The 12433-nt window shown below is 33.5% G+C and overlaps 1 protein-coding gene across 6 annotated transcripts; it reads right to left on the reverse strand.

The window, feature by feature from the left end:
* Nucleotides 1-1947: 1947 nt before the first annotated feature.
* Nucleotides 1948-9324, reverse strand: LOC106378554 (BTB/POZ domain-containing protein At1g67900). Of its 6 annotated transcripts, XM_048735916.1 has the most exons (7): nucleotides 8969-9099; nucleotides 5465-5743; nucleotides 5277-5378; nucleotides 4278-4470; nucleotides 4140-4209; nucleotides 2821-4062; nucleotides 1948-2595 (listed from the first exon to the last, which is right to left on the reverse strand). In XM_048735916.1, exons 4-7 carry the CDS (start codon nucleotides 4334-4336, stop codon nucleotides 2077-2079), a joined length of 1890 nt encoding a protein of 629 aa, XP_048591873.1. In that variant the 5' UTR covers nucleotides 4337-4470; nucleotides 5277-5378; nucleotides 5465-5743; nucleotides 8969-9099; the 3' UTR covers nucleotides 1948-2076. The 6 variants fall into 6 exon arrangements, with proteins under 6 accessions (XP_048591873.1, XP_048591874.1, XP_048591872.1 ...); XM_048735917.1 differs by lacking the exon at nucleotides 5465-5743 and having other exon boundaries at nucleotides 5277-5346; nucleotides 7161-9036; XM_048735915.1 differs by lacking the exon at nucleotides 8969-9099 and having other exon boundaries at nucleotides 5465-8836.
* Between the last annotated feature and the right edge of the window lie 3109 nt (nucleotides 9325-12433).

Raw genomic sequence — 12433 nt, forward strand, 5'->3', positions numbered from 1 at the left:
CGAACACATAGTTCTAGTAATTGGTAGCGAATAAATATATATATTTATACATAAATAGAATTTGGCCTACAATTAGTTTACAAACAGTAATCTCCTAGATACTTTTTGTTTACATGTTCCATAAATAACTTTGTGCCTAAGGTAGTATTTTGTAGTTTATTTTATCAACTTATTATTATTTTTTGGAGAAAATCTACTAAAATTATGTTCACTAAATAAACTAAAGATGCAACTTTGAGGGAGCTGATATATTAGAAATAGAAGCAGTGCATATCCGAAGGTTTATATGTAGTGATGACTAAAGTTGAAAAGTAGTTGTGTATATTACTAACATGAAAAAAGTTTTTTAAATAGAGATTCATTTCCGAAAAATCTTAATAAAAAGAGTTTATACAAGGTCCCCTTTTACATATTCAATAATTATATATATTGACCATAATAGTTTGGTCTCTTAAGACATCTCAAAGGGCAAATAACCAAACTAATGAGGGAATTGCAATATAGACATGGCATGGTGCTAGATTGGCAAATCAATCAAAGTACTCATGAGTCATGACATGACTCATCTTTCAAAAGAATACAAAGCAGAAACAACTTTAGAAAATGGTTGTAAGTTTTTGTTCTTTCTCAAAAAATGATATAGAAATAATCAATCATTGAGAGAAAAACAATGATGAGGTGTTGTTAAATGTGGTAGATGCAATGCATATAATTCTCGTTGGTTAAGGTTAAAAGAACAGTCGAAATCATTTTCTCAATAAGAGCCATTTTGTCTTTTTAATTTGGGCGGTGCTATTTCCTTCTCATCAATTTATGGAATGTGAAAACACAATATAAAGTATAATTTTCAGATTAATGCAGATTTGTCTTTTTAATATAATATAAAGAAATGGAGTATATGGATATGATATCGACGAGTCTGATTTATCTTTACGAAACTGTTTGTATGAGTTTGTCTACATATATGCCAAAGTTGTGTTATGCATATTGTTGGAACAAAGCTAATTTAAGTATCATGAACATGATGAAACTTGTTGGACAGATTAGGTCGGATTTATACATTAAACTTGTTGACATACAAGAATGATTTGTTGTCTGGGATGTTAGTACAAAAACTTGGACACTTGTTTAGCGAGAGGGAGACCAGGTGATCCTTATATGGGTTGACATAATTATTGAAAAGAATCATAATATATGTACTTAATTACATATCAAATCCAAGGCGGTTAAGATATTCCGTATTCATTGTCTAAAATAAGATCAAATTTACATAACAAATGTTTTGTTAAATACCTAGCACTCCTCTCTACTGATTAATGAACATGATCTTTGGGTATATCATATCTATAATATGAAAAAAAATCCTAACTAACCCAGTAGCAGACAACAGATTACTCCAAAGACAGAGAGGAAGATTTGACTTTTACTCTCTACAAAGATAGAATAATCAAACAAACTAGAGAATCTTCAGGCTGCTCTGTTTCATAAAATTCTAAGAGGGCGGGGGGGTTGTATTAATGTGAAATTTAAAATGATTTGATTTTAGTGAGCTTTTAAATGATTTTAGGTGAATATTAAAATTGATTTTTATTAAATAACTCTAGAATTTTTTTTAAAACCATGAAATTTGGATTTTTATTTTTATAACTAAAAATCCTTCTTAAACACCCTAAAAACATTTAAAACACTCTAAAATTTCAACTTAAATTTTGTTTAATATAACAATAAATTTCAAAGTGTTTTAAAAAATGACAAGTTCAATAACACTGAATTTATAATTTTAAAGTGTTTTTTAAATCTTCGTTTAATAAAAGTGAATTTGTCATTTTAATACAAATCATTTGAAACTCTTAATTGAATACACTTCCCCCTAATATTATTATTAGGTCATTTTCTTTTGACCTTCTGGATTCCAAACACGTCTCATTAATCTAGTGAAAATAAATATGAATTCTTAAACATTATTATTTTGGAGATTAATGTAATTGAACATTGGTGAAGTTACACAAAGAGATAGAGAGAGAGGTTTACACATTTCCTTTCTTTTACTCTAGAGATCTAAAAAGAACAGTTTATTCAGTTTTTGTCGTTGGAGTTTCTGTTGATGGACAAAAACTTACTGAACATCTTCTTAGGTCGGCCAGGGATTGCACAGAAAGCCTTAAACCGAGATGGAGTTCTTCCTCCTCCTTGGTTCATAAACCTCTCGTCTATCTCCTCATCTTCAGCTAGCTTGCTTCTCAGTGTCCCCGAGAGCTTTGACTTTGGAGATTTGAGACCAGACACGCTCCACTGATCTTCCGGCCCTGCCATGCTTGTGGTCGTGCTGAAAGCGGCTGCACTTGGATTAGAAGGGTCAATGTTGTGTGCAGCAAGGAGTGCTTTGATGTTGCTTGGAAGCTCAGTCATTTTAACTTCACCGTTGTTGGTAGCTGCAGCGGCTCGCGCCTGCTCATAGAAGAGGACTTGCACCACAACTCTCAGTGGAAGCATCTCGTTCTGCGCAGCATGCATACACGCTTCCATCGACAGTTTCTTGCAGTCCAAGACTCTACATATTCTTTTTCTTTCTGATTTATTCAGATTCTTGTGAGCCTGTAGAAACACAACAATGACTATGATTAGGTTTAGTGAACACAAACAATGATGAGAGTTTTGAAAGATCCCCATTATATCAAAAGGTCTCTAATTCGAGTGACCGCTGAGACGAAACTAATATTACATTCTTGTGGTTTCGGGGCTGGAAGGGTTACAGCTTCCGACCCCGAACCTTTTGGTATAAAAAAAAAACATGATGAAAGTTTTGAGAGATTATTGTACCTTGAGATATATGTCAATGGCTCTGTAGAGGTCATCATGATCAAGCCTTGAAAACTCAGGGACACTCTCAGCTAAACTAACAAACTTCGAGAGCGGTAGACTCACATTTCTAGCAATCTGTTGGAGGTATCCATCCACAAGCTTAGCCACTTTAAGCTTTGAGCTATGAGAGGCAGAGGAAGACCTCCTACTTTCTTGGAACTCAAGATCAATATTCTCAGCCGAACGAGATCTTTGTCTTCTATCCATCATACCCTTTTTACCTCTCAAAGGACTTGTCGGTGGACTAGTCTGCCCTAAGATCATAAACTGTTCCAAGATAGTCGCCACAATGTCCACATCGTATAGCATTTCAGACTTGTATGACGTTGGAGGTATCAACAAATCACTAACCGTTGCTTCTTCTAGCTGAAGAGCCACCCTTCTCGCTAATTCCATTTTGGAAGAAGATGAGGCGTTTAAGATGTTAGCTGCTTTCAAGAGCTTAAGCAAGAAGCTGCAAGAAACCGCGGCTTTCTCAGCAGGAAGCAAGCTTATAATGGACTCCAACAACAACCTATGCTTGGATGAGACGTCACTCTCCGAATCCGAGTCAGAATCCTCTTTCTTGCCGACTTGTTTCCGGTTTCTTTGCAGAGAAGGAAGCCACTTAGAGGCGTAAACTCGAAGGGCATCACCTATGAGACTAGAGGGTACTTTGCCTCCGGATTTGATAGCAATCATTGTCCTCCAGTAAAGATCTATCCCCAACTCTGCGATGTCTTCAGCCCACCATCCTCTGCTCGCAGCAGCAGCTCTGTTAGAGGACGTGTCATCGTCCCTAACACGCCTAGAATGACTGTGTGAGAGAGACACTTTGGATGGATGAGACAAGACCTTTGAGGCTATGGCCTCAATGCACCTACTAGTGATGGCAAGGTCTTCAGACCAGAGAGGAAAAGCCTTAGTGGTGTGAAGTGTGACTATGGAGTCTCTCCATCCGTTAAGGATGCAGGTGTTCAAGAAGACTTCAAGCTTGTACACCAAGTTACCTTTCTCAACTTCCTCTGACATCTGAAGATACTCTGCCGCACATCTCGCTGCTACTATGTTGTAAGCGCTTATGGTTATTGTCATTCCGTAGCAGTATTTGGCACATAGCTCAAAGGCTTCAACTCCTCCTGGGAAGTCTGGAAGTTGGTTTGATTCTGGTGACTCAGAGCACATTCTTTGAAGCCTCAAACACTTTGAAAGCAGTGGAAACTACAGAAAAGAAGAAGACTCTTAGAGATAAAACAATCATCTGGAAGAAGAGGAAGAAGAAGAAGAAGAAAGAGTACCTTGTGAAGATGATATCTACTTCCGGAAACTTCAATTGTATAATCACTAGAAACTTCAGAAGAAACACATCTGCAACAAGCATCAGTTTAGTTTCTTTACTCAACCTTTATGTCCTGAGATTTAGTTTTATTGTTTACCTTAAATCTTCTGAAGTGTAGAAAGTGTCAGGTCGAGATCCAAGTTTCATAAACTTCATAGCTGTTATTTATGTTCTTGAATCTTCAGAAACTCCTCTGCATAATGGCCAAACTTCAAATGGGTTTTCTTCTTCTACCCCTCCAAGCCCTGAAGAACAGTACCTTCCTCAAGAAAACCTGACAAGATTCTTGTCTGTAAGTGAGACAAAACAAATGAAACCTTTGTCAGAGAGGTTTTTTCTTTGGAGAGAATAAAAAAGATTTTATGTTTCTGTTGGGAAATTTGTCTTTGTGGTGAGTAATTTAGTTAGATATATAGAATGATAAATGGGGAAAAAATAAAATAGGTAAGAAATAAAAAAAGGAAAAACAAGATCCCAGAAAAACTTAGGCCACCACTAAAGTTCATGTCCATTCAATCAAAGTTCCTTATACCCAATCTGATATGGACATACAAACAAAAAGAATCAAAATCAATGCAATAAAGGAAAAAAGGATAAAGATAAGAGTTGGATATCCTATCAACATAATATCACAACCCACCCAAGTTCCATCAATCACAAAAGATAACTAAACACCATACTCCATGGTTCACACATCATAACAAGAATGTTGTCCAGTTCCCATGCATAACCCAAGAAGAAGTAGAAAAACTCACTTTGGATGAAAACAGAATAACACTCTTCAAGTCATCAGCCTTGAGATTTTTTTTTTTTGAGAAAGAAAATGTTTTGAGCTAGCTAGGCAAATTCCCAGAAAACAGTCTTTACCAATCATTCAAAGGTTAAAGAGAGAAACACAATAAAGCAGAGCAATCTACTTTGCAACTTTTTTGTTTTTCATGTTTTATGCAAAATTGGGATTTTTAATATTTATATTATGGTAGGGACTTAAACTGGATACACAAAACATTATTATTTTCCTAATTTTTATTTGTATTTTTAGGAGTAAACTATGGTACTTAAGCCATTCGCCAGCGTGCAAAGAAAGAAGAATCACCAAACCCACGTGCCTCTGCTTATCCCACCTTCTCCCTTCCTCATCATTGCCTCTCCTTATTTTTTTCACTCTTATTTTTTTGGGAAATTAGGTGAGATGACGCTACAAAAAAGCATAATTGATTGAGTAGCCAATTACCCTAATTTTTCACTGTTTCACATGTCTTTTATATAATATTGCTGTATTACCCCTGCTTGAAACCGGAGAAACCTGCTAGAAAAAAATAAAATTAAAAATTACTATTTTGCAAAAATATGTCGTGTCTCTTCCAGATTCACACCCCTTTGAATAGTTTCACTCCAGATTCTCTCCACCGTGTTTTCTCTGATTACAATCCCTTACTGATTCGCATTCACATTCCAATTTGTGTTGATCCTTGCCGAAAAGACCTGTGTAGTGGCGATCACCTCCATCTACGCAAACCGCATCATCTTCCGTCACCACCGTATGTTCGTCTCTTCTATTTACTGTATCAACAACAAAATCTGTCTCTCTGATACGGTCATATGTATTATCTCCACTGATGTTGCGAGATACAATTACATTTTTTCGCCGTGGATGAAGTTGATCGGAGAAGATAAACAGTGTCTGTTTATTTTGTTCTATTCTATTCGCATATGGAATAGAAATGTAAAACAATATGTGTTATGTTTGTTCTATTCTATTCGCATATGGAATAGAAATGTAAAACAATATGTGTTATGTTTGTTCTATTCCTGTTATGAAATGCGATATATTCTGCTACTCTTCTATTTTATCATGTTCCATTCCATTTGATGATTACTAAAGAGTGTTTTATTTTGTTAAAAATTTTAGTTTTTGAACAAGTAAATATCGTGCTATGATCTAGATTGTGTAGTTTAATATTACATAATATAATTTAATTTTACATAATATATGTAATTTTTTAGACTTTGATATTTGGGTTTAGGGTTTATATTTTAGTTTAGAGTTTAGTAAATATAATTTAGGGTTTAGTATTTAGAAGGTGAGGGGATATGGTTGGGGGATCAGCATTAACTTCTTCCATGAAATCATAGATATTTCATCATTTTGTTCCATTCGGGTTTAGTTTATGAAAGATTGGGGTTGACATTGGATTAGGGTTTATATTTCCGTGTAGGGTTTATATTTAGGGTTTAGGGATTAAAGTTTAAGGTATAGTTGGGTACAGTTGGGTCACATTAACCTTTTCCATGAAATCATAGATATTTCATAATTTCACCAATATATACCATGCTATTTATTTTGTTACATTCTATTTGGGTTTATGGTTTATATTTGAGTTTAGGAATTAGTGAATATAGTTTAAGGTTTAGTATTTAGAAGATGAGAAGGTATAGTTGGGATCAACATCAACTTCTTCTACGAAATTATAGACATTTCATAATTTTACCAATATATATCATATTATTTATTTTGTTTCATTCTATTTGGGTTTAAAATTTATATTTGGGTTTAGAGTTATGTATTTGAGTTTAGGGTTTATTGATTAAGGTTTAGGATTTAGTATTAAGGGGTTGGGGTGGGATTTGGATAATGTTTAGTATATATGGGTTAGATTTGGGATAATGTTTAGTATTAGAGTATGTGAGTGAGGTTAGAAATCTGTTTTATTTCGGTGATGTGAAATAGAACACTGAAACATATGTATGTGGTCATAAATATGTGACGTGGTTCCTTATATTCACTCAGATGTGATTTAAATATTAGTCATACCTCAATTTGTTTACGTCATCTAACTTTCTATCTTTCACCGGTTACTTGCACCAACCAAGGGTATTACCGGATCAAATGGGCCTTAAATGTTAGTTACCCAATTACGTCAAAATCAATGCCATTCTCTTAATTTCACTTCAAATTTTGGCTATTTGGCTAATTGACCCTATTTTTTTTGTCATCTCTTTCTTTTTTATTGTTACAACTTACATATTTAATCATTTTCATTTCGTTATTCACATGTTACATTATTTTACCAAAGTTTTCCTTGCGCCAAAAACTTATGGACTATCTAGATAAATGAAAATCAAATTTTATCTATCTAGGTATCGATTTTGAAAAAATAACTTAATTTTAGATATTTTTATTAACTCATATATATATATAATCCTTACCTTTTTACAAAAAATACTTACTGCGTTTTAAATTTTACATACGAGATAAATGTAACTTCCAAAGAAAAGTATATAAATATATAGCCAATTAAACAAAAACGTGATATAGATATTTATTTATTAGTGTAGTTATACAAATATATAATTCATATATTTGTGAAAATGACATGACATTAACGAGAGTGTAAATACTATTGTTGGATTATGAAATCGCAGGGTCCACATCGGTTTACGTCCAACTCATGGTAGGGATGAATTTGCCATTCCCGTTCTCTTCCTCAAATACACTGCTAGTCTAGTTTACCTTTATGTTATCGTTCTTACCTCTTAAAACATTTGAAATTGTTGACATTTCATATAAGTTACAACTTTATATAAAATACTTTAAAATAAGAAAATCATTAAAAGAAAGTTTGAATTTTAAGCAGCCATATTGTCCATACACCTCTTTTATCAAGTGGGTTATAATATCAAAGGGCGACAATGAAATCGACAATAACCTCTATTTTCGTATCGTCTTTAATGAGTGTACACACTTATGAAGAGAGTAAGCAAAATATATGCATTTGTGAATACTATAAGTAGATAGAAATTTATATATGTATATATAATTATATATTCATGGAGGAACGGTGAAGGATACTAACAAATAACAAATATTTATGTTATCTATTTTACCAAAAATAAATAAAAAATAACAAATGTCTAACTGTATAATCCGAATAAAAATATATAGAAATATACGGTGTTTACTGTTTACCCATCTATGCTACCTATTAATAGAGAAAAGTGGAAGCCTGCTAATAACAAATCATTGAAAGTAGATTCCTTTCAAAGAATGTTAAACTTGATCATCTCTTTATCCAAATAATTACTTTGACTGAAATAATGTAGATTGCATTTTACCCCCCTTCTTTTGAAGTTGCTAAAAACAACATATATATCTACATAATATATGACAAATTATGTTGATTTTGTGTAGTGCTAAAAGTTAGGGAGCCTAACATTAACTATATAATCTAGAGAAATAGGTTATGTATTTGATGTTCTGGTCACTTTTAACCGTTTAAGTCGAGTTATCTCAAAGTTTCATTTTATTAAAAATATGATACATCTGATACAATAATATATCATCTCTCCCACGCCTTTGAGTCTTATTATAAAACGACGGGAAGAAAAAACCTCAGCCAGTTATCGAGGTTGCTCTATTCCGTTATTTCAATATTAAAAAGAGTAATATTATACACAGTCTCAATCTTACTAGAAGTCGTAGGTTTGAAGAAAGATATCTCTATATAAATGATATATAACCCTTTTCTCAATTAAGCTTCCCCATCACAGAGCAATTATTGAATTAATGTTTTAAGATCGACAGAATCTCAGTGCAACCGGTAATAAGTCATCGATCGAAAGGACTGGAAAGTCATGAACCAGAAATTAAAAGCTTTCGTGTTACAAAAAAAAAAAAAAGGCTTTCTTTGTTTTAATCATGTTCAAGATTAAAAACTTGACAACTACACTTTATAGCCTATATTTGTACTAATGCCTTTGCTAGATTTTAAAAAATACGAGACTTACAGTGTGAAGAGAGATGATGCAGAAGAAAGCTGCTCTTTGTTTTATTACAAAAAAAAGAAGTGTGTGTTGAATTGGAACTGAATTAACAAAGACGAAGTGTATATATATGTATAAACTTGATTTTTTTGTCTTTGATAGATCCAAAGATATTGATATGTATGGCTTAAGTTAAGAAACATAGAACTTATGATACAAACAACAATGCCCCATGACTTGTCAGAATCGGTACCTTTAAACTCCCCGAACTAGTACCGGTGGTTGAGGGAACACAAATATAAAACCCGTCACGGCTCCGGTCGGTATTGTCTACCCATGAGTGTGACGAGAGATTGTCTTGGATCAATCAGTGGCCACTAAGGACGAAGGTTACAGGGGCCAGTGGTAATACCGTAATTAAAGTGGTTTGATCAAGGGTGTTTTCGGGGTTGGAGGAGAAGTTCCTATCCTGATGTCAACTCTACGTGTGAAAGAAGAGAAAGGTTACAAAAAAATTGATTATATTTTGATTTACCTGTTAGGAGTGTTACCCGAGTGGGTGTCCAGCCGACAATGGCTGCTTTTGGTGGTCCCCTTGGATGTGGGACCCGTCTGTCCCGATTAGAGATCGTCCACGGTTGGAGCTGAGCTGGATTTTGTACGTCTTGTAATAGATCTTGTTATCTTATTTATTTAGTTTTGGCCAAATTGGCTGTCTTTCTTATGAAGAAACGAATGGATCATAGTGTGGTGAGTTAAGTTGTTTGGAACCATTTAGAAAATGAAAATATCATAATTCATACAGTTACTTTTTATAAAAAAAAAGTTGATGAAATTGTGGCTAAATATGCACGTATCGAAGTAAAATTTTAGTTTTATAAAGTTTAAATAGATCTAAGACATAAGTCAAGTATGAGAATAATGGACTGTTAAGGAAGATTATAATTTGATGACAAAAAAAAAGGAAGATTATAATTTATTTATTTATTTCCAGGGTCATTTAAGTAGTAATTAAAAAAAATTACAGAGCATAATTAGTTAAATGATTTTGGTAGAAAAATATGAATGACTTTGTTTCTTCGCAGGATTTGGTTAAAAATACTCTTCACTTCGGGTAAAATTATGATATTTAATGTAAAATTGTACTATATTATGTGATATCGACTAACATACCATGTTATGTGTTTAAAACCCGCGGGAAACAATTGAAGTCAAGGAAAATAGCAAATTATCTGTTTAAGACACCAGTGAATTCATTGATATCATCAATGATGAGTGTATTTGAGGCTATTTACTTGATTGAAAAAGTGAAGGTCAATTTACGTTGTTATTGATTAATATTGTTCACTATTATCAGGAGACTTCTCCTCTAGTGGACAAACCAACTCAATGTGAGTTTTTTTCCAATTGCACATGTTGTACTACCTTTATCAAATGATCCAATACATGTTAGAAATATTTGCTCCAAATATTGGTTTTTACTTTTTTATCACATGTACAGATTAACTGTACTTAGAAACTGGGACTGCCTCTCTTTATGGATTACATAAATCGATTGGCGTACTCAGTAGCTCTCATACTAACACATGCACGCTTTGAATCGAAATACATATAAAGAATGCCTCTTCTTCTTCTGCTTCTGTTCATTTTACTTCCACCAAATCTCTTTTGCTTCGGCTTTTTCCTTGTCTTGTTCAACGCGAAATGCATAATCAGATTCTGCTCTTTTTGTTTTATAATTCCTCCAGAGAAGAGATGTCTATTTATGCAGAGCTACATGGAACTGTAGAGTGTACTTTCTTTGAAGCTCTCTGAGTTTCTCTTTAAGTTTTTTTGAAGGACAATCTACGTACGCCACAAAACGGCTGCTGCTACATTTTCTTTATAAGATATTTGTAACAATTCTGGCCAACTATGGCTAATAGGTTTTTCACGTTTGTTCACTTAGTTTTGCAATAATCAGTGTTTAAAATTTTTGGAATTTCAAAATACTTGTTTAGTGACTATGTAATCATTATATAATATTTTTCATGTATTGATCTCACTTATATGATATCGTGAAACATTTATCAATTAGTCATCTATTCTTTCAGTTCAACTTTGAAATTTTTCTTGAAAATTATAGAAAGATAAATGCACTTTAACTACGTAAATAATCAAATCAATTTTTTTTTTGCATATTTACATACACCACAATTTACCCGAAATCAAAATGTTATATTCACCAAATTCATAGAACTCACAATATTTTTATTGTGCATCAGGACCACCTCCTGGTTCTTAATTAAACCACTTGTAATGCCTTTGACCACCTACGGCTATACCTCTCACGTCTGGTCACTTGGTATGTGTACCATATTCCGTGCAACAGCCAATACCTAATTTTTGGGAGACTAGACAAACTTATTTACTGATCCTAGAACTACTATATGGTTTTCTTCATATTTTTCCTCACTCGTATGATATCATAAATTGCTCTCTCATAATTACTCATATCTCTACTATTTTAGCTGCATGTTTAGTCTTGAAGTTTTCTTGGACAAATAACCAAAAATATAAATACACTTTGATAAGGTAAATATTCACATTACTTCTTTTAAACTTTTCACATACACCTTCTTATATCAGAAACAGATGTAACAATATTAAACCATACACAGCTGTTAAAGAGTATAAGAGCGTTTTTCTGATAACTATTTAAGTAAAGCTATAGAAAGACAAAACAGTATAGTATCATGACCATCAAAGTTCAATTCTACAGCCTTTACTAATTGCCTACGGGGGCCGGTGTCGGTTGAGGGAAAAACTATGAAGATCTAAAATGACACCAAACTTTATAACATTTACTAATTGCCTCAGTGGTGTCGGGCAAGACAATTCACATTATTGTTTCGCATAAATATCACAATAGCCAAAATGGGTAGTATGGTTTACAACTTACTAAACTGATACATCTTCTTTTTAGGGTTGATGGAAACTAGATGCATATAAGCTTAATCAAATAGTGGAAAAGAACCAAAATAGAGCAGCTTATTACTTAGAAAACTGTGGTCACAAAAGGAAAATGAAGTGTGTAATACCATTGCATCAAAGAAAGAGACTTCTACTGAAACGTTATTACAAAGGAAAACTAGTCTTTAGAGTTTGGGAGTCAGTGTTTTGGACCCTGGGCCGAAAGAAAATGTAGTATTATACTGCATCTTTATAGGAATCTTGAGTCAGAATTTCAAAAGTGGTGTTTGCGCTGGAAGCTAAAGACTTGGTGGAAGCAAATGGAAGCCAATTAAAAGGCTCAGGGCGTGGCCCGTCGTGTCCTTTTCATTTTAAAGTGGTTGAATTTTTTTTACCATTAAACCAGTTTTGTGTTGGGATGTGAGCTATGAGATCATATATGAAGACAGGGATCAATCTTATGTTGCGACTAATCATCCAAAATGACTTTCAGAAGTTCTTGTTGATGAGAGAGTTCCTTATGTTTGTAAGCTTTTG

This window comes from Brassica napus, chromosome A7 (assembly GCF_020379485.1).
Source record: "Brassica napus cultivar Da-Ae chromosome A7, Da-Ae, whole genome shotgun sequence".
Classification (NCBI taxonomy): domain Eukaryota; kingdom Viridiplantae; phylum Streptophyta; class Magnoliopsida; order Brassicales; family Brassicaceae; genus Brassica; species Brassica napus.